We start from the raw sequence: 22,560 nt of genomic DNA on the forward strand, positions 1-22,560 counted from the left end.
CTGGTCCCAGCGTCTCCCTGGGAAGTTCTGAAACCTGCTCCTCCTGCCTCCTGCAGCCCCTCTTTCTGTCCCACCTCTTGTTCCTGGAAGGTGGGGACAGCCAGTACTGGGTAGAGTGCAGGTACTGGGCAGGCAGGTGTCGGGGGAGGCTCCCACCCCCCACCCTCCCGGGCGGGCGGTCGGGGTGGGGAGGGGGAGGGGTGCAGAGCGGCAGAAAGCAGGCTTCTCAGGATTGGAAACTAATCAGTCAGACGGTTCATGAGATAATCCGGCTGAATGCTCACACTCCCGAACCAGGTTAGGAGGCAGCTCCCGGGGCGGGGAGAGCAGCAGTCTTACTGTCTCGCCCCTCAGCTTCATTAACCCGAGCGTGTCCCAGACTAAACCCGCCCGTCGGTCCGCGGGAACGCGCTCTTTCCTCCACGTGGCGCGACCTGCGCTCGCTCGTGCGCCCAGGGCGCAGCCAGGAGGCCGGGTGGTCTGACGCGGGATGGGGGAGGAGGCGGCGGCAGCAGGACGGGGCGGGCACGTCCAGACGGAGCTGAGCCGCTATGGAATTAGCCTGGCAGCTGAATAAGCCAGTCCAGACGCCAGCGCAGCCGAGGGGCAGTCCGGGTGTCCTGTCCCGTGTGAGCGCGCACCATGGCCACCCCCGGGCTGCGCGGTGAGTCTTCCCTGCCGGGAACCCTGATCCTGGGCAGCTGGTGAGCTGTAGGAGGGAGAGGGGCTGAGAGGGAAGGAGATGGCAAACTCCTACCCCTTGGAACTGGTGACCCCAAGTGAACCTGGAGGGGGAGGTGCGGGAGCTGATCCCTCTCCCCTGTTGCGGGAGCCCAGGAGACAGAGCGATTTCCTGGACACTTATTTCTTATCAAGGAGAGGGGAGGTAGGACGAGAGAGGCAGAGCATGGGTGCAGTGGATTACCAGTTGCTACCTCTTTATCTTCTTGTTACAAGTCGGGGGATGTTTAGTACAGCGTATCTGAATGGCAAGCAAACAGCTGGGGTTTAATTCAGAAACAGTCTGCTGAGGATAGAGGTTCAGAGCCACCCCCCAGCAGTTTGACTTTGGTGTGGCTGGAGCATCCTCACAGTTTCAGGAGGCCTCCTCCAGCCCTTTGCCAAACCCATCACCAGGAAGGGCGTTTACACCTCACAGTACAGGGAGACAGGTTTTTTTTTTTTTTTTTTTTTTTTTTTTTTTAAGAGGGAAAGCAAATCGTGGCAGTGTTTGGGGGAGCAGGAAATGATTCAGCTGCACCTCCAAATTATTTTGAATAGACAGATGCATTTGGCAGGGTTGACCTCGCTTGGAAGGAGATTTTGTTAGGTGTCTTGTATCTGGTGGTTCTTGAGAGAGGCCGAGACTGGGGAGCTGCCCGCTCCATGGGGATGAACAGTGGGCAGAAAGGACTGGAAGCCAGGTATCGGCCCCTAGTCCTCAGACTTTGTGAGCAGGTGTGATGTGGGACCATGTGGATGCTGGTCCAGGACAGAAGGTCCCACTGAGCAAGGTTAAGTCTCAGCCCAAAGGCCTTGACAGGTGGGGGAGGATCTCAGACAAGGGTGGGACTCTCCCAGAGGACAGCGGGACTCCGGATCCCTGCCCTTTTGCGGGCTTTGTTTTTGGGACCTGACATCAGAGCCCTGCCCTGGCTGCGGGGTGTCCAGGGCCCAATCACCCCCTCACTGTGTCCTGCCACGTACCATCATTTTGGGAGCCAAGGACCCCAGAAGGTCCTTTCCAGCCACCCCCACCACTCTGAGTTGCCTCTGTGTGGGCACCTGGGCCACTTTGCTGGCTGATGGAAGAAGCTGTGAGAGGTGTGGGGATGGGCTCCAAACCCCAGCCTCGGGTTCTGGTCCGGTTTCTCTCTGTACCTTCTCTGCCCTCTTCCTCTGTGAGGCATGGCTAGAGGGGCCAGAGGCTCTGGAGGTTAGAGTGGGGATTGTCTTTCATTTTCTCTAATCCTCATTAGATCTTCTGGAAATCCACCCATCCTGAGGATGCTTCTACTGGCTAAGAGGAGCTTGTCTATGCCTGGCTTTCTTAGGACACATGGAGAACAGAAACTTTACCGCTGGAGACGAGATTCTTGCCTCTAGTTACCAAGTAGAATTGGTCTCCAGTTGTGATTGGGTGATTGGGGAAGGCCTCTCTGGGAGATGAGTTTGAGTAGAAGTTGCATTCAGTGAAGGAACCATCTGGAGACTTAAACTAGCAAAGGCATCAGAGGAGAATGACCCAGTGAGCAATGTATGGGCTGCCCCCCAAAGAGGGGGAAGCTGAGAGCCTGAAAGGGGGGAGGGTAAGAGTGAGCCAGATCTGGTGGAGTCTTGGGACTCAGGCCAGAAGTTTAAACCTTCAAAGAGGAGGGAACGACTAACATTTATCAAGCATCAGCTGTATCCCAGACACTGTGCTCTGCTTCCCAACAAATTTGGGGGCCAGTATAAGTCCATTTCATTGAAGAGGAGGCTGAAGTTCAGAGAGGTTGAGAAATATGCCTGTTGTATTGTGTTAACCACCGAACAATTAGAAAAGGATAAAGCTGGAACTCAAACTTATTTCCCCTCCGCCTGACCTTGTTGCTTTTGTCCTTAAGAAGCCATGAGAAGGGGAGTTCCTGTCGTGGCTTAGTGGTTAACGAATCCCACTAGGAACCATGAGGTTGCAGGTTCGATCCCTGGCCTCGCTCAGTGGGTTAAGGATCCAGCGTTGCCGTGAGCTGTGGTCTAGGTCGTAGACGTGGCTCAGATCCTGGGTTGCTGTTGCCCTGGCATAGGCCGGTGGCTACAGCTCCAATTGGACCTCTAGCCTGGGAACCTCCATGTGCTGTGGATGCGGCCCTAGAAAAGACAAAGAGACAAAAAGACAAAAGTAGCCATGAGAAGGAAGTGTAGGCGCCATCAAGGAGGGGAAATGTGGCTGGCCCTGGGGCCTTGAGGGAGATACTAATTTTGCAAGGTGGTCAGGTGGTGCTGGGGTCACAGTCTGGGAAGGTTTGCCTTGACACGATTTCCAATCTGGAGTCATCATGGTTCGTTTATTTGGTGGGGTCAGTCCCAAGAAGGCTAGTTGTCATCAGCAAACTCCTAAGGCAATGTGCCATTGCCATCCACACTGGGGACATTTCCTAGTGAGCACAGGTTGCCTGAGCTTCCCATCTATGGTTCATGAGCACGTGGAAGGCTGACCCAGTGGCCACTGGGGGCAGAGGACTTGCCCAGTGACCAGATGGCTCTAGATAACCTGGTTCCTGATCATTCCTGCTGATCTTCATACCATGTCCCGTGAGTGCTGCTGGTATCAGTTCAGAGCACACCTACTGAGCCCACGCTGTGCTGGGGCCACAACCATCAACATGGGCACACATGGCCTGCCAGGACCTTAGTGGTCTAGGATGGTCTTAGCGTAGCAGCCACATCCACTGTTGATGGACGTGAGAAGGAGGAGCTGGAGCCAATTAGCCCCTCTGTATATCATGTATTTCAAGCTGTACTAGAGGTCTTTCTTTCACAGCTACTGACAACCCTGCCCTTCCTCCAGAAACTCTAAGGAAATCATTTATTAGTCAGTGTGGCTGACATCTCTCCATCTAGGTTAACTTCTGCTGAAACTATACGAAAGGTTGGCCATTCTCACAATTGGCTGGCGTCTGTCTGTGCAGCAAACACAGGTGTAAAACACGCTGCCCTTGTAAACCAGTAAACCAGTTCTGTAAACCTTCTGACTGGTTTCCTCATGAAGGGAAAATTCCCACTTTCTAGGCTGTCATTCATCATAAAAAAAATTAAAGATAGCTTACAAAATGGGGCTTCTGTTGTGACTCCGTGGTAATGAATCCACCTAGGATCCATGAGGGATGCGGGTTCGATCCTGGCCTTGCTCGGTGGGTTAAGGATACGGCGTTCCCATAAGCTGTGGTGTAGGTTGCAGATGCGGCTCAGATCTGGTGTTGCTGTGGCTCTGGTGTAGGCTGGCGGCTACAGCTCTGATTCCGCTCCTAGCCTGGGAACTTCCATATTCTGTGGGTGCGGCCTTAAAAAGACACACACACACACAAAAAAAAAGTTTAAAAAATTAAAAAGTAATAATACACACCCATTGTGAAAAAATTAAAGTCAGTATATACAATAACTGTTTTTTCATATTTTGGTAATTATTCTTCACCCTGTTTTTTTTTTTTTTTTTTTTACCTGTGCCTGCAGCATACAGAAGTTCTCAGGCCAGGGATTGAACCTGAGCCACAGCAGTGACAACACTGGATCCTCAACTGTTAGGCCACCCGGGAACTCCATCCTGACTTCTTCTTTTTTTTTTTTTTGTTGCCGTTGCCGTTGTTGTTGTTTGTTGCTATTTCTTGGGCCGCTCCCGCGGCATATGGAGGTTCCCAGGCTAGGGGTTGAATCGGAGCTGCAGCTACCGACCTATGCCAGAGCCACAGCAACGCGGGATCCGAGCCGCGTCTGCGACCTACACCACAGCTCACGGCAACGCCGGATCGTTAACCCACTGAGCAAGGGCAGGGATCGAACCCGCAACCTCATGGTTCCTAGTCGGATTCGTTAACCACTGCGCCATGACGGGAACTCCCTGACTTCTTTTTAATCCATTTTTGTTTTTGCCTACATCAGATAACTAGTTATGTATTTCTATTTCTTATTTATTAATCTTCAAACAGTTACAAAAAGGAAAACCTAGATATAATAACACTTAAGGAAAAATTAACAAGCACCACATAATGAAAGATTGGGAACATATTATATCACTATAACCTAGAGAAGAAGGAATAGGGACTGTAAGTGAGCAAAAACCTATCTATGAGCTTCCTAATAGGCAGTGCGGGAAAGTGATAATCACTTGCATTGCCTAATGAAAGGAGACTAGTTCATCACCATTAAACTTTAAGAAGGATGTCACAGTGACATTGGTGATTTTTATATAACGCATTGCCCAGCATAACGGGCTGTAGTTTCACTAATAGTTTTAGAAAGAGTATTACTTTTCACGTGGGCATTTATTATATTGTTTCTGGTTTTTTTTTGTTTGTTTGTTTTTCGTTTTTAAAGAGGTGTTTCTGTTTTATTATTTTCTGGTCCATTCCATTCTATTCTATTAAAAATGCTGTTTTCCGAGTTCCCGTCGCTGCTCAGTGGAAACAAATCTAACTCGTATACATGAGGATGCAGGTTTGATCCCTGGCCTGGCTCAGTGGGTTAAGGATCTGGCATTGCTGTGGCTGTGGCGTGGGCTGCTGGCTACAGCTTTGATTTGGCCCCTAGCCTGGGAACCTGCATGTGCCACGGGTGCGGCCCTAAAAAGACAAAAAAAAAAAAATGCTGTTTGCAAACCATTAGATACCTAACTATGGGTTCAACCTCTCATTTGGAAAGTAGTGGCTTAGTGCATGTAGAAAACTTGGTGGCTTAGTGCACATAGACCAAGGGATCTCAGTCTCTCCCTCCTGTCCTCTGTATGAAAGGGATGTAAGACTCTTCCCTCAGGAGTATTGTCATCCAAGTTTCTATCCTGAATAACATCTCTCATCCTAAAGAACATCCTTCAGCATTTTTTTTTCTTTTTTGGCTAGCCTGCAGCATGTGAAGTTCCTGGGCCAGGGATCAGATCCGAGCTGCAGCTGCGATCTATGCTGCAGCTTCAACACTGGATCCTTTAACCCACTGTGCTGGGCTGGGGATCAAACATGTCCTGATGCTGCACCAAAGTGGGAACTCCCCTTTAGCAAGCATTTCTTTTTTTTTTTTTTTTTTGCTTTTTAGGGCCCAACTCATGGCATATCAAAGTTCCCTGACTAGGGATCAAATCGGAGCCATAGCTGTCGGCCTGCTCCACAGCTTACCACAGCTCACAGCTGCACTGGATCCCCAACCCACTCAGCAAGGCCAGGGATGAGGCTGGGGATCGAACCGGCAACCTCATTGATACCAGTAGGGTTCGTTAATAATAAGCCATGACAAGACCTCCCCCTTTAGCATTTCTTTCTTTCTTTTTTTTTGTTTTTTTTTTACGGCTGCACTCAAGGCATGTGGAGGTTCCCAGGCTAGGGGTCCAATCTGAGCTACAGCTGCCAGCCTACCCCACAGCCTCAGCAATGCCAGATCCGAGCCGCGTCTGTGACCTACACCACAGCTCATGGCAACACCGGATCCTTAACCCACTGAGCGAGGCCAGGGATCGAACCTGCAACCTCCTGGTTCCTAGTCGGATTCGTTTCCGCTGCGCCAAGACAGGAACTCCCCCTTTAGCATTTCTTAAAGCGCAGTTCTTCTGGTGACTTCTCTTCACTTGTTTCCCCATCCAAAGCTCTAGAATTCCATTGCAGAAAGCAGGGAAGAGGTGACTTTGGCGAGAAATTCACCTCTGCTCATCTGTCCAGCCTTTCATTGAGTACCTACTATGAGCCAGGCTGCATAGTAAGAGTCAAAGATGATATCCAGTCCCTATATTTGAGGGAGTGTGCCAGTGGGAGGAGGGTGTCGAATCTGTCACGTTGAGGGAAATCGGAGCCAGGATCTGCAGTATGGTATTTGACATGGATGGTGTCTCCACGGGCTGAATTACCGCCCTTGTAAGTGAAGGTATTTATTATCATCCACTTTGATAGGGAAGGGTGCTGTGTCCATTAAGACTATGCACAGCTGGCTGCTCTCACAGCAGATGAAAAAAATGAGGAAAACGTAGAGGCAGTTCACTGCTCACTAAAGTGATAGGCCTGGGCGGGTAAATAAGTTGGCGGGGTGGCTCTTTTCCACAAAGCTTTGCAGGGACCCAGGGTGATGGAGGCTCAGCCACCTTCAGCTATGACTTCTCTCAGTGGCCCTGCGAGTTTCCATTCCAGCTATCTGAGAGGGGAGGGGGGCCTGGAGGAGCCTGTAGGAGCATGCGTGGAAGGTTTCTGTGGGCCAGGCCTAGAAATAGCACATATCACTCTGTTCACATTCCTCTGGCTGGAATTCAGTCTCGTGGCCGCATCTAGTTGCAAGGGAGGGAGGCTGGGAAATATGGTCTAGCTGTATGTCCAGGAAGAAGAGGAGAGCATGGATTTTGGTAAGCACCTTGTAGTCTCTGTCATAGGGACCCATCAAAAATGGTAAGTTTAGTGTGGCATAGTCACACCTGTTATACTGTATTCAAGTTACCAGGTCTAGACATTTGGCTCCCCAAGTAGGCTCTGAGATCTTCAAGTTTCAGCACCCAGGACAGGACAGGGTATGTGGTAAATGCTTATTAAATAGTCTTTGAATGCATGAATGAATGAATGGGGAGCTGGTGTGACAGTAGCTGGCCAGCAGATTCAGTTGCTTTTATTTTATTTTATTTTTTGGTCTTTTTTAGGGTCACACTCTTGGCATATGGAAGTTCCCAGGCTAGGGGTCAAATCAGAGCTCTAGCCACTGGCCTATGCCACAGCCACAGCAAAGCTAGATCCGAGCCTCGTCCATGACCTATACCACAGCTCACGGCAACACTGGATCCTCAACCCACTGAGCGAGGCCAGGGATTGAACCTGTGTCCTCATGGATCCTAGTCAGATTCATTTCTACTGAGCCATGATGGGAACTCTAGTTGCTTATCTTTTATCATTTTTAAAAATTTATGATTGAAGTACAGTTGATTTACAATGCTGTGTTAGTTTCTGGTGTATAGGAGAATGATTCAGGTATACTTATGCACACATGTTCTTTTTCATTATGGTTTAGTGCAGGATAATGAATATAGTTCCCTGTGCTATACAGTAGGACCTTGTTGTTTATCTATTTTATATCTAGTAGTGTGTATCTGTTAATCCCAAACTCCCAAGTTTGTTTTCTGTGTCTTTAAATGTGTTTCTGTTTTGTAAATAAGTTCATTTGTGTCATTTTTTAGTTTCTGTATATAAGTGATAACATATGATATTTTTCTTTCTCTCTTTGACTTAGTTCACTTAGTATGATAATCTCTAGGTCTGTCCATGTTGTTGCAAAGGGCAAGATTTCATCTTTTTCATGGCTGAGTAGTATTCCATTGTATATCGGTACCACATCTTTTTTATCCATTCATCTGTTGATGGATATTTAGGTTGCTTCCGTGTCTTGGCTGTTGTAAAGAGTGCTTCAATGAACATTGGGGGTGCATGTATTTTTTCAAATTATAGTTTTCTCTGGATATGTGCAGAGGAGTGGGGTTGCTAGATCATATGGCAACTTAAGAATGCTGCTTTTAATATTTATTTATTTATTTGTGTTTTTACTTATTACATTTTATTGAAGTATAGTTGATTTATAATATTGTGTTAATTTCAAAAGCTGCAATTATTTATTTATTTATTTTTTTAGGGCTGCACCAGTGGCATATGGAGGTTCCCAGGCTAGGGGTTGAATCAGAGCTGTAGCTGCCGGCCTACACTGCAGCCACAGCCACAGCAACGCCAGATTTGAGGCATGTCTGCGACCTTCACCACAGCTCATGGCAATACCAGATCCTTAACCCACTGAGCAGGTCAGGGATCGAACCCTCGTCCTCATGGATACTAGTCGGGCTTGTTACTACTGAGCTACAATGGGAACTCCTCAAAAGCTGCTTTTAAAATGTGTGCTATGTCATGGTGGTGTTATGTATTTGCCTCTAAGTCCCTCCTGGAATATCTAATTTAGACGAAGGTGCTTGCCTTCCTGTCTGTAAGGGAAGTAAATGTGTCTCCAGTTTTTCTATTACATGTATCCAGTCCTTTAGCCACAAGGTAACTACATTTAATGAAATTTAGCATTTGAGTTTACTTGACTCGTAGATGCACTTCTACCCCCTTTGAGTCTCAAGCAGGTTTTATGATCAAGGCTCTGATGTACGTGTGAGAAGTCAGGGGGCCAAAATGAAGTTGCACAGGTTGCAGTCCTACCCCAGGTGGACCTTTACACCGCGGCTGTAGGAGTGAGCCAAGCTCACGGGAGCCAGGCATGGAGCTTTCCCTTCTCCAGTGACAGGCTTCTCTTTCTTCTAAGTTCATGAAGCTTCCAATTTTTTTTGTTTTCTTTTTAGGGCTGCAATCACAGCATATGTAGGTTCCCAGACTAGTGATTGAATTGGAGCTACAGCTGCCAGCCTACACCACAGCCACAGCAGCCCAGGATCTGAACTGCTTCTGCGACCTATGCTACAGCTCATGGCAATGCCTCACTCAGTGGGTTAAGGATCTGGCATTGCCATGAACTGTGGTGTAGGCTGGTAGCTGCAGCTCCAGTTCTACCCCTAGCCTGGGAGCCTCCATATGCTGCAGGTGCAACCCTAAAAAGAAAAAAAAAGCCCTTTAAACAAAGAGCACTTATGGTCAATACTCAGACCCAAGATTCTAAAACTGAAGACAAGGGACCAAAAAAAAAAAAAAAAAGAATAAGAAATTCAGTCCAGGAAGTGCTTCCCTCCATGACAAAATACACAGATCAGAACTGGGAGAAGTTGCTCAAATGAAACCTACTCATTGGCAGCTCATCCTCTCCTGTGGTTTGGAGTGTGACTGATGGGATTGAGGTAAAAATGTCCCTCCCTCTGGGTCATGAGGACGTGGCTGATCTGTAAGATAATTGGTCAAAGCTGTTTAGCCAGTTAACTGCAACCTGTTTTGCAGGTACATTGACATGAAAGAGCATGACAGTGCGATTGTGAGTAAACCGTCATCCTTCTACACACACACACACACCCACACACAGACAGCACTTTCATGAGGTTGGCCGACTCTTCTCCTGGGTGTGCTTGGCTGCCTTCAGTGTCCCTCCCTCTCTCCTCCTGCACCACCTCCCAGCTCTGACCCTTTTCTTCCTCCTGGGAGGAACCAAGACTGATGAGCTTATTCTGCTTTTTTGTTTGTTTTTGTTTTCTTTTATTTTGTCTTTTTAGGGCCGCACCCATGGCATATGGAGGTTCCCAGGCTAGGGGTCTAATCGGAGCTGTAGCCTCCAGCCTACACCACAGTTACGGCAACATGGGATCCGAGCCTCGTCTGCGACCCACACCACATGATGCACTTACTCTTACTCCCATCCCTGTAAAGAAGATGGAACAGATTTCTGTCGCTCAAAAAGAACTGGCTCCGAGGTTAAAGCCTGAGACAGCGCTTCTAGTCAGAGCTCTTCCACTTAAGCTGCTGGAGCCGTTTTTTTTTTTTTTTTTTTTAAAGGTTTTAATTTTATTTATTTATTTATTTAGTCTTTTTGCTATTGTCTTTGGGCCGCTCCCTCGGCATATGGAGGTTCCCAGGCTAGGGGTTGAATCGGAGCTGCAGCCACCGACTTATGCCAGAGCCATAGCAACGCGGGATCCGAGCCACGTCTGCAACCTACACCACAGCTCACGGCAACGCCGGATCCTTAACCCACTGAGCAAGGGCAGGGACCGAACCCGCAACCTCATGGTTCCTAGTTGGATTCGTTAACCACTGCGCCACGACGGGAACTCCTGTTTTTGTTTTTGTTTGGGGGTTTTTGTTTGTTTCGATGCCCACAATTGTGGCATCTGGAAGTTCCTGGGCTAGGAACTTCCAGGTGCCTCATTGGAGCTGCAGTTGCCAGCCTAGGCCACAGCCACAGCCACAGTAGTGCCAGATCCGAGTGCTTCTGTGACCCACGCCCAGCTTGCAGCAGTGCTGGATCCTTAAGCCACTGAGTGAGGCCAGGAATTGAACCTGCCTCCTCACGGATACTAGTCGGGTTCTTCACCTGCTTAGCCACCATGGGAACTCTGCTGGAGCCTTTGGCTCTGGATAAGATGCTGAGAGTTACAGAGGGATTCAGCAGACATAAGGGACACGGATGAACCTGAGATTTTTATAAAATACCCCCAAATACATTTATAGTCTATAGGAAACTGTTCAGAAATTTTCTCTCTGTTACAGCCTTGTTAACTGAGACAATGAAATTCATATCAAATAGACAGCCCTTCACTGCTAGACTGTTCTCGCCTTGAAGCCGGGAGTTGTGCCAGTCTTGTTCACCACGGAATCCTTACCCCGGAGCAGGGGGATGGGCAGTGGGCTTTGGGATTAGGGCCAGTGCTGCCCGACCCTTGGGCAAAGGGAAGTCTTGACAGCGAGCACCCACTGAGTGGTAACATCATATAGACGCTTGGAGAATTGTCTCTCCAGGGACTCCCATAGTTACTGGGTTGGACTTGAAGGGGGACTGGAGATCCCACAATAACTAGGGGAGGAAACACTGAGAGATGCATTGCTTCGGTTTCTCATAACCTCACCTTTATGGGGCTTCTGTGCCCAGCCACACACAGATTTCTCTGACTTAAGACCAGATGCGTCCTCATTGGACTATCAGCGGAGTTAGGATCACCACATTCCAAAGGACAGAGCTAGGAGAAGAAGGGGAAACAGAAGCCCCCACAAACTGCTCTATGCAGACAGGGAGCCTGCCACGGAGGCTAGACTTCAAATAGTAGGATTCAGTGACTGGTAAAAGCGAGGGCAAGTGGGGACACAGAGTGGCTCTCAACCTTGGATGCACCTTGGAGTCACCTAAGAAGGTTACGATATTGCTGTCTGTGTTCTACCTTCAGACCTGGACTTATTTCTCTTGTGCCCCAGTGCTGAGACCATTGGTCTCTACAATCACTGCCGGAATCACGAATGTGATCCCGGATCTAGTCGTAGGTCTTGAACTATTAGAAGGAAGGAGCTCCATCTAGAATGTGCATAAGGCAAGCTTAGGACAGATCAAACACACACGCAGACACACACAGTGTGTTCCCTTAGCACAGGGAAGGGAAATATTTAGAACCAGAGACCTGCCTGGGACTGGGTGTTAATACAAAAGAAAAAAAAATTGGGAGTTCCCATCAAGGCTCAGCAGTAACTAACCCAACTAGTTCCATGAGGATGCGGATTCGATCCCTGGCCTTGCTCAGTGGGTTCAGGATCTGGTGTTGCTGTGGTGTAGGTTGCAGACATGGCTTGAATCTGGCGTTGTTTTGGCTCTGACTTAGGCTGGCAGCTGCAGCTCTGATTCGACCCCTAGCCTGGGAACTTCCACAGGCTGCAGGTGCAACCCTATTTAAAAAATAATAAATGAAAAAATAAATAAAAATAAAAATAATGTCCAGGCAGGAAGGGACTTACTCCTGGCTGTCCCTTTCCTTTTCCACCATATATCTAAGTGTGGACTCTATGTCACTTACTAGCAGGTGACCTTGGGCAACTTACCTGACCTCTCTATGCCCGTTTTCTCATCAGGAAAATGGGGACAACAACAGGACCTATCTCATAGTTATCGTGATGACTGAATGCGTTGATACATGGAAACTGCTCAGAACAGTGCCTGGCACATGTCAGGTGCCAGCTGTTAGTGTCACTGTGGTTATGATTAGGGCGAGTCTGTGCTTAACTCAGAGAGTTGACTTCCCTCTCTTCAAAATTCACTCACCAGAAAGGATTCTCTCCGTCCCCACATTGTTACCATCGAATGTTTATTGAGCCCCTATTGCATCCAGACTTCTGTGCTAGGAATACAAAGGCAAAAAGGCAAACTTTCTGAACTTCTTGAGGACTTCCCTAAGTGGTGAGAAAAGGCTTGGTGTGGGAGTAGGACTTGGGCAGGACGGGATTCAAACAAGTGGAAAGAATGTTCCAAGCAGGGGTGCCTGCATGAGGACAGGCACAGAGTGAAAATTAGTTTGGAGCTAGGTCTGGCTAACGAGAAATGTTCTTGTCTGATGGATGGATGAAGCAGTAGAGCTATGTAATAGACAGCTATGGAAATCTTTGAATGCCAAATGGTTTGCAAGCCCCCAAACCATGGAGGTTTTGAGTAGCAGAGTGACCAGTGAGACAAAAGTATTACGAATGGTCATCTGTAGAGGCAAAGGAGTTAGGGATCCACCCACCCACCCACCTGTCCGTCCATCCATCCATCCATCCATCCATCCATCCATCCATCCATCCATCCATCCATCCATCATCTCCTGACACCCCATTTATCCTCACTTTAGCCGGAGTGGCTTTTCTAATTATGTTGCTCTGTTTTTGCTAACAAAAATTCTTTTTTTTGCCACACCGTGGCATATGGAACCTCTTGGGCCAGGACCTACACCACAGCTGCAGCAATGCTGGATCCTTATGTAACCCGCTGTGCCACAGTGGGAACTTCCCCAAATTCTTTAATGTTATTATAACTTGTGAACCCTGCATGTTAACAGAGTGGGATTTGGGATGGGTATAGTATTGAGGAGAGCCATCTAGAGGCAGAAGAGAGAACCCAAAGATAAGAAACAACAGGTCACCTTCTAGAAGCTGCAGATAGTGTAGTCATTCTGATGTGTGTGTGTGTGTGTGTGTGTGGTGTGTGTTGACCAGCAAGAGATGATTGATACTGGGAAGGTTGATAGGAAAGACAGTAAAAAGCCCTCTAGGCCATGGTAAAAATGGGCTCTATAAACCAGAAGGGTTCTTTCTTTGCCCCTCAAATCCCACCACACGGTTGGCCACCTGCTGGGTCTATGTGGGTGGAAAAGGAGCGCGAAGAAGGCTGCAGTCCTGGCTCTCAGGAGGCTGATGATCTGAAATAGCCAAGACCAGCGGCTGATTATAAGGGACCCTACCCACAATCGCCTCTCCCCCTGGTGTCTCCTCTCCTCCCGTGCTCATTGGACGATGCTCCTGCTCCTTTCCAGATGCATCTCAAAAGTCACATACTCTGGAGGCCAGGAGGTAGCTTTAGGCAGAGCACTGCTGTAGGTCCTTGTTCATATTCCAACTTTAGCTCTTCTCTTATTCCTGAAATTATCTCTTAATGAGTCTATTTTCTTTTCTTACCAGCCTGCCTTCCTTGTGAGCCCCTAGGGGTTGGTGGGAAGGAGCATGTTCTATGGACTTTGTGTTTCCAGTGTCTGACATGGGGCCTGGGAAGTCAATGGTTCTAGAGGGAAAAGAGATGCTAAAGTTTATATATGTACACTGCCCCCGCCTCCAATGGCCAGCTGGGCCTGGAGCAATGGATGCCCTGTGTGTGCAGGGCGGGAGGGGCTGGCGGGGGGAAGATGGGCTCTGGATGGGTGTTGAGGGTGGGGAAGCAGTTCAGACAGGCAGGCGGGGCTGGGATGATGACAGGCCCTGTGCACCTCTTAGACAATCTGGTCTTCATCCTAAGAGGAGCAGGAAGCCACCGAATGGGAGTAACCTGGTCACATTGTTTCAAAATGGTAACTCCAGCTGCACTGTGAGCTGAGGGTCAGGAAGGGAGAAGATTACTGGCAAGGAGGCCCGTGAGCTCTGAGCTAGTCAGGTTCAAGGCCGGGATGCAGACGGTGCCTGAATCAACATCAGGGGTGTTTGAGCATCGGGGAGAGAGGGCTGTTTCTGAGCTGAGGCTGTGAGATGAGCAGAGCTGAGGAGGCAGATCTGCACATGGTCCTTTAGTGGGGAGGGGATTGGAGGGTGGTCCTTCTATCGCTTTGGCCACATTCAGACGCTGAGAAAGGTGACGTTCAGCAGGACCTGTGGGGCAAGGGGCGGGGTGATCGGCAGGGCCATTGGGTCCAAATTTTGAGCTTGGCGTTTCCGATGTTGGTTGTTGTCCTGGGTCAATTTCATGCAGGAAAGCAGACTGAGACCTCGGTGAAAGTGTTGACTCTGAAATGAAATCCACCCATCAATCCCTGGATACTTGGGGAGGGTCCAGGTGATGCTTGAAAAATCTGAAGTGCCCAGGTTGCTCAGAGGCTCCAAGAGGGCGTGCCTGTCAGTAGGACCACGCTGGCCTGAGTCTTGTCCTTGGCCCGGGAGGATGTGGATGCTCTGTGCCCCTCAGGGCGCCCTGGCCTGTCTGGTTTTGAGGGACGCAGTGGAAGGTTGGTGACAGGGGACTGCCCTCTTTTTCTGGGCATCTCACACTCACCTGCCGTCGCTTAGTAATGAGACGGGAATGGTGCCAGGAGGGAAACTTCGAGGGAGGGTCCTGGAAGTCCATCTCCCACAGGAAACCTCCTCCTTCTCCTCTTGCTGTCTTTCTCAGAGGCTCTGGAAACCTCCTGGGGCCCCAAGGACTCACCTCCCGCTCCTCTGTGCCTGGGGTGCCCCCTTCCTGTGCTTTATCAGCCCAGCCTGGCACTGCCTTGCTCTCGACTGTGTCTCTTGACCCCTTGGTATCTTGAGAGGAACCTCTGCCTGCCTTGTGGGGAACAGCAACGGGGAGCAAGGATGGAGGAGGGGTGCCGTGGGCTGTGGACTAAGACAGGTGCATGAAGACGGTAGCTTGGACTAGGTCGGTGGTCATGGAGGTGGTGAAAAACAGATTCGGGAGATATTTCAGGGGTGAAATTCATAGCCTTGGTAACAAATTGGAAATGAGGTGTGAGGGAAGGAGGCTGTCAAGTCTGCCTGCAGATTTCTGGTTCATGGACTGAGTGATGGTGGCAGCATTCACGGCGATGGGGACACTGATAAAGTGTCATGTTTCGGAGAAGATCGCACGTTTGGTTTGAGACGAGATGATTTTGAGGGGCTCTGAAACTTCCAAGTGGAGATGCCAGGTGGAGGGGGGAGAGGACAGTAATTGCTAAAGGCTAAAATTTGAGAGTTATCAGCATAGAGGTGCTAATTAAAGTCATAGGGGTGCATGCGAGCGCCCAGGGAAAGAGCTGAGTACAGAGAGGAGGCTCTAGTCCAAGCCTTGTGAAAACCCATCTAATTGATTCAGAGATGTGAGCCGTGCCCCCGCCCTCCTGGCAGCCTGCAATTCCAGTTCCAGTGCCAATGTGTGAGGTTTCCCCCCCTGCACTAAGCAATTCTGCAACCTCAGCTGGGTGTCCTACAATTTAACTCAATTCCAACATTATCTCCCTGCCGAGAGCACCAGATCCCACAGGTGAAAGGCTCAGTCCTGCAAGCCTCCCCCCATCCAGTACTCTCTTCTGATGCCAATCGCAAGTCCAGGTTGTCAGCTGTGCTTCAGAGCCACTGGCTGTAGACTGGAGGTCCCCACGACCCCCTCCTTGGGCTCAATTAATTTACTAGAGTGGCTCACAGAACGCTGAAACGTCAAGTAAGTAAAATGTTTCAGAGACAAGGAAATTCATCCATTTATTCATTCATTCAGCAGATGCTAAGTGCTGAGCTGCATGTATAAAGTGTGATTTATGCTCACATGGAGTTTAGAATGAAAACATAACTGGAACAATGAGAATAACTGCCTTTCTCTCGCATCCCTGTAGGCTAATGACTCTTCCGTGTGCTTACCTGTGTAGCTCTCATCCGCATTCTCACTACAGTCCTGCAAGTTGGGGATTCTCATTTTACAGCTGGAGAAACGGGCTCGGAGCCAGTGATGGCAGAGCTGAGGCATCTGCCCATGTGCCCTGAAGGGCTGCTTCAGGAGGGCCAGGGAGATGCTGGGCATCAGTGAGGACTTGGTGGGGCAGACAGCGATGTGGAGACTCTTCAAGGGCCCTGGAGGTGGCCTTTTGTCGAGGGTCACCCCTGCCCCGAGCCTTCTTTTGGCCTGTCCTTGCTTTCTCCTTGAAGGGTGTGGGGGGCTGCCCGCTGGTCCTCCTGCCCAGGAGGGACTCTAGAGGCCTAGACTTTGACATTGATTCAAGGTGTCTCTCCGGGAGTTCCCGTTGTGGCACAGCGGAAACAAATCTGACTAGTAACCATGAGGTTGCAAGTTCGATCCCTGGCCTTGCTCAGTGGGTTAGGGATCCGGCATTGCCGTGAGCTGTGGTGTAGGTCGCAGATTCGGCTTGGATCCTGTGTGGCTGTGGCTATGGTGTAGGCCGGCAGCTATAGCTCCAATTCGACCCCGAGTCTGGGAACCTCCATATGCCGCGGATGCAGTCTTAAAAGCAAAGCAAAAAAAAAAAAAAAGGCCTCTTTCCTGGCAGTGCCCCATTCTCCTCACCCCAGGGCACCACCCCTCTCCTCTTTTCTGAGAATTACACAAGATTATGACAGCGCTCATCAGAAGGAGCTCCTGCTGGTGGCTCCAGGCTGTGTGTGTGTGTGTGAGAGAGAGAGAGAGAGAGAGAGAGAGAGACATACCCCCCTGCATTCCCCCCTCCCCTGCAGCCAGTGTGAACCTGCTAACTGAGCTTGTGAGGACTGACAGGGAGGCAGCTTTGGGGAGTTGTGGCTATAAAGCCATCCTGAGTGTCCCCCATCAGGGCTTCAGTTTCTCTGTCCCATTTGCTGTCCCCTAAAGCTTCTCTCCCTGCTTTGTCCTTCCCTCTCACAGATATCCCGCTGCTCCCTGGCTCCCCACGTCGGCTGAGCCCACGGATGGTGGTCAGAGGGGGCCAGGGCCCCAAACATGGACAGCAGTACCTCAAGGTGCCGGGTCCCAGAGCCCAGGGCCTGCAGGGCAGCTCCCCTCGAGCTTCCGGCCAGCCACCTGGTGGCGGGAGCTCCCCCAACAGCTCTGTGAGTACTGGGGTGGGTGGATGGGAGGCCCTGATGGGGGCCCCAAGGGAGCCTCTGGCATGAGGGGCCGCCCATTGGATTTGGGGGGACAGGTGTGTGTGTGTGTGTGTGTGTGTGTGTGTGTGTGAGAGAGAGAGAGAGAGAGACAGAGACAGAGAGAGAGACAGAGAGACAGAGAGAGAGAGGGAGAAACCAGGGTTTTCTTTGGGGCCTTTCCCTCTCCTTTCCCTCCAAGTCACGGTGGCACAATGTCCCAGCAGTGCTGAGGTCCCCTGGTCAGAGGACAGGGAAGGCAGAGGTGTGAGAGGCCAGGTGGTCCCACCTGCTGGTCTGCAGACTCCCAGCTCCCTTCCCACAGATGGGAGGGACCAGACCTCTGCTGTGGCGGCTCCTTTGAGGCTGTTCCCTGTGCCTGGCGCTTCATCTGGTTGCCCAGGTGACCTCTCAGGTGGCTGCCGAGGCAGCAGGGTATCAAACCAGTAATAAACAGGGAAACACCCAAAGGGGGAGGCGGGTCCCTCCCCCGCTCCGCCTCGTTCGTTCTTTCTCCTCTTCTCTCAACCTTCCATCTCCTGAGAGGACTAAGTGGACTGCCTCGTCTCTGGCAGGGTCCTCACCAGGGGTCGGAGAAGAAGAAGAGGAGGTGGTGGAGGAGGAGGAGGAGGATGCGGGGCTGCGAAGGGCAGAGTGGACAGTAAATCCCGGTGGGGTGGGGGTAGGGGTGGCCAGGCGGCTGGAAATCAGCCTTTGTTCCAATGGATCTAGAGAACCTGCCGGTGAGTATTCAGATCGATCTGCGAAGAGGTGGGGATGCTGTGGTGCGTGCGGAAGGCTGCGTGTCCGCGCGCACTCGGGTGATGCGTGTGCACAGAGTGTGCGGGAGCGCCGGCACCGAGGCCGGAGGCGTGCTGGGCTGTGCGCACGTGCGGGAGTGGGCCTGGGGCTGGGTGCGTGGAGGCAGGCGGTGGTTTGCCTGGCGTCTGTGCCGCGGGTGCCTCCGTGTACGTGAGCGTACGTGTGTGCGTGGGCGCGGGGGTGCTGGGCGGCGCCAGGCCCGGGCTGGACGCTGGTCGGGGAGGGGCGGCGGCTTTGCGGGCCGGCCGAGGCCTGGGAACTCGGGTCCCTCTGTCCTCCCTCTGGGAGCCGTGAGGTTCTAGCTTCCTAGTCCACCTCCCTGGGCCCGGAGCGCAAGGTGAGCGTCCCATGGCTCCCACCGCTCCCTCGCTGGACCTTGCAGCCCCGTGTCCCGTCCTCTCTTGCCAGGTCATCAACAACTACCTGGATGCCAGCGAGCAGGTGTCCTCGGAGGCCCGTCTGAGCCGCATGCACTTCCACGACAACCAGAGGAAGGTCGACTACGTGCTCGCCTACCACTACCGGAAACGCGGGGCGCACCCGGGCCACGGCTCCCCGGGCCACTCGCTGGCCATCGTCTCCAATGGGGAGACCGGCAAGGACCCCCACGCGGGGGCTCCCAGTGACATTGAGCTGGGGCCCCTCGACGGCCTGGAGGACCAGAGGAAAGAGCAACGGGAGGAGTTTGAGCACAACCTGATGGAGGCCGGGCTGGAGCTTGAGAAGGACTTGGAGGTGAGGTCTCTCCGGTGACAGAGGATTCCGATGGGCTGGGCCTGCGGGCCTGCTGAGCTGGGCTCCTGGTGATCAGTGGCACTTGCTGGCTTTTTAGGGGTGGGGTGGGGAGGAGGAATGAGGTTTTCTTGCTCAGGGGCTTGGGGAGGAGTTTTGGGGTCCCAGGCGGTGGTGGTGGAGTGCCAGTCTGTTCCGGGGAAGTTGGCTTAGTTAGAGGTGGAAGATAAGACAGTTTCTTCCTGGCTGGCCATCCTGTGGCCTTGGTAATGTGAATTTGGTTGGATGAAGATATGGTTTGCCTGTTGAATTTAGGATTAAAATTCTTGTATAGGAGACATATTATAAGGCATGTGCTTGTCTGGAGCCCCCAGGGGGGTTGGTTATTTGGGAACCGGACGTCATATTTGATCTCGTGAGCTGTGTACAGTATTCTGACCTCGGATCAGTAGCCAGCCTAAGGAACTCCATTTATCTGCTTATCCGTCATCCACCCATCCAGGTCTTCATTCACTTCTCCATCTGTTTCTTCGTATCACATGATCCTTTAAAGATGGCCTGCCCTGGCCGTCCCTTCCATCTCCTACTCCTCCCACCTCCCACACGGGTGCCAGCCCTCTGGCCTTATCTCGGCTGTGAGTTGGTCACTTTCACCTCAGGGCCTTTGCAGTGGCTGTCCTGGTTGTCCCTTCTGCCTCGGGCCGCCTTCCCCAGATCCGTGCATGCTCAGCCCTCTCACTTCAAGCCTCTGCTCTGGTGTTACCTCCTTCCAGACATCTCCCCTGAGCGTCTTAGATAAAGTGCCCCGACCCCTTCACACTGTTCCTTTATCCTGCTTCACTCTTTCTCATCATGCCCAGCACCTGAAATCATGGTAGAGTAATTTATTTTCTATCTGTGCCCCTAACGGCTCCATGAAGTCAGGGGTCTTGTTTGCCTCACCGCTGTATCCCCAGCACCTAGGACAGAGTTTGGCACATAGTAGGAGCTTCGCCAGTGCTCGCTGACTCAATCAGTGACTTCCCTGAGCCTCAGGCTCCTCATCTGCAAAATGCGCGGTGCTGCAGGATTGTAGTTTTACATGCTGCCCGTTAGCTGGGGCAATGCAGCCATCCAGCCCAATGTCTGGTACACAGTAGGTGCTCCATAAAGACTCTTTAGGACGATTGAAAAGGGTGTTATGCTGAGGGGTGGGGTGACAGTCTCATCAGAAACCTGTTTTGTAAGAGTCACATTAATGCCCTCCCCCAACTGGAAGGGCCCCTCAGAGGTCATTCCTCCATGTCTCTGTCCCCAGGCAGGCTGGCATGTGGCCCAGACCTTTGTTGTGCTGACCTGTGCTGCTCATCCAGACGTTCAAGCCGGGAGCCTCTTCTCTCGTAATTCTTTCCATCACTGTAGGGACCTTGCGCTCTTTCAGGGCGACTTGGGGCTCCCTGCTGAGGGAGTGCTGCCTCTCACTTTTGGAAACTCACTTGGTGCCTCTGATTGGGGTCTGGTGGGAAGGTTTCCCCAGGTAGTGGCGTGTTTCGAGGGCCGTAGAGGGTGTCTGGGCACCACCACTGTGGGAGGCTGCAGGCTCCCCACCTTCTCCAGGTGTCAGGGAGTCAGGGAGGCTCAGGGATTGGGGGTCTGGGCCTCGTGCAACTGCTGAGGCAACAGTGTCTTGCTCCAGAGGTGGACTCTGGAGTCTGAATACAGAGGTTCACCTCCCAGGCCTGGCTTCTGCGAGCCGCATGACCTTGGGTGAGTCACTTAATCCTTTTGAGTCAAAGGTTCCTTGCCTGTCAAAAGGGATTAACAATCTGTTTTTCACTGGGTTGTGATGAAGGTGAAACAAGACAACTAAATAAGGTATCTAAAAGCAGTAACAAAACTAAATAAGGTATCTAAAAGCAACAACAATGAGTTGGTATTACTGCTGCTCTTATTCTTGTTGCCAGATGTGGCAAATCAAAATTCACCATGGCTAGTTCCATGTGCATTGGATCAATAGTAAATAAAATTTTCAGCCTAAGTATGGCCCATGCGAAATGGGGGATACCCTTGTACTAACAAATTATTGATCTGAAATTCCGAGGGAACGGTCCTTGGAAGACTTCCTGCTGTTACTAGTGTTGCTGACATCTTTGCTGCCCCTCCAGCCTGTTTCTTCTTGGTTGCATTGGATTTTCTTGGCTTTGGCTAGGAAATTAGGAGGGGCTAGAGAGAGCTCTTAGGACCGACTAGTGTTAGATGGGGGCGTGGAGTGTTTCTGGCCTGTTGTCCCTCCTCCCTCCCAGCCCCCACCTCCGGCTTCAAGGCCTCTTAACTCTTCTTTCTTGGGCTTTTCCAAGCTACTCAACCTCTCCCAAGTCCCTTGTATCATCAGGGCCTGTACCACTTGTGTAGCCATCAGGAGCTACTGTCCTGCAGTGGTGGTTTTTTTTTTTTTTTTTTTTTTTTTAATTCTCCCTCTCTCTATTTTCTAAAAGTTAATTATTATTATTTGCTGTGGCACCCGTGGTGCAGAGCTGAGTGAATTACAGTTCTCAGTCATGGGAGTTCCCTTCATGGTGCAGCGGAAACGAATCTGACTAGGAACCATCAGGTTGTGGGTTCAATCCCTGGCCTTGCTCAGTGGGTTAAGGCTCCAGTGTTGCTGTGGCTGTGGTGTAGGCTGGCAGCTGTAGCTCTGATTAGCCTGGGGACTTCTATATGCTGCAGGTGTAGCTCTAAAACAAAACAGAACAAAACAAAAAACCCCTCAGTTCTCAGTCATGATGCATTGTCATTATCATTGGTCTGCACAGGGAGCCTCTTGTGACTTATGCAGATACCCTGGACCTCACTGCCTGCTCCCTCTACAGGCAATTATTCCAAAGCCTCATGCTTCTGGGTAATATATTGTGTCATTTTTGCTTTACGCTTTTTTTTCTTCATTAAAAAAATAGACTTTATTGTTTAGAACAGTTTTAAATTTACAGAAAAATCAGACAGAGCGTGCTCCTAACGCACATACCTGGTTTCCTCTATAATTAACTTCTACATTAATATGGTACAGTTGTCACATGAGCCAATCTTGTTACACTGTCATTAACTAAAATCTCTGCTTTGTTCAGATTTCCTGAATTTGTACCTACTGTCCTTTTTCTATTCCAGGATCCCAGCCCGAATCCCACATTTTATTTAACTGTCATATCTTCTTAGGCTCCTCTGACAGTTTCTCTGAATTGTATGCATTTTTAATTTAGGTGGAGGCACTCTATTTAATAACCCATTCTGCTGCTTGCTTTTTTCTCTCAGCACTACGTTTTTCAAGCCTTTCACGGTCTGCGTGCATTTTTTTCCTAATGGATCAGAGAACTGGTTTACCTAGTCGCTCCCTTAATGATAATGAGCACCAGGTTGCCTCCAACCATGTGCCCCACAAGGCTGGGAATGACTTGTCACCTCTGTCAGGGCCAGTGTCCCCCCAGCCCCAATACCATGTTGGTGCAAAACACTGCTTAGACCGGAGACCGTGAGGTTCTGAACAACTTTCTGGGGCCTGTTGGGGTCTGAACAATTCTTCTTTGCATCA

The 22,560-nt window shown here is 50.6% G+C and overlaps 1 protein-coding gene across 1 annotated transcript in view; it reads left to right on the forward strand.

The window, feature by feature from the left end:
* The window catches only part of ANO2 (anoctamin 2), a 342,407-nt gene continuing 320,054 nt past the window's right edge, over positions 208–22,560 (forward strand). The window contains 3 exon segments of the mRNA XM_021092435.1: positions 208–664; positions 17,227–17,411; positions 18,675–19,001. Of these exon segments, the coding sequence (XP_020948094.1) occupies positions 643–664; positions 17,227–17,411; positions 18,675–19,001 (534 nt within the window). The 5' untranslated portion in view covers positions 208–642.

The sequence above is a fragment of the Sus scrofa genome, chromosome 5 (genome assembly GCF_000003025.6).
Source record: "Sus scrofa isolate TJ Tabasco breed Duroc chromosome 5, Sscrofa11.1, whole genome shotgun sequence".
In the NCBI taxonomy this organism is placed as follows: Eukaryota; Metazoa; Chordata; class Mammalia; order Artiodactyla; family Suidae; genus Sus; species Sus scrofa.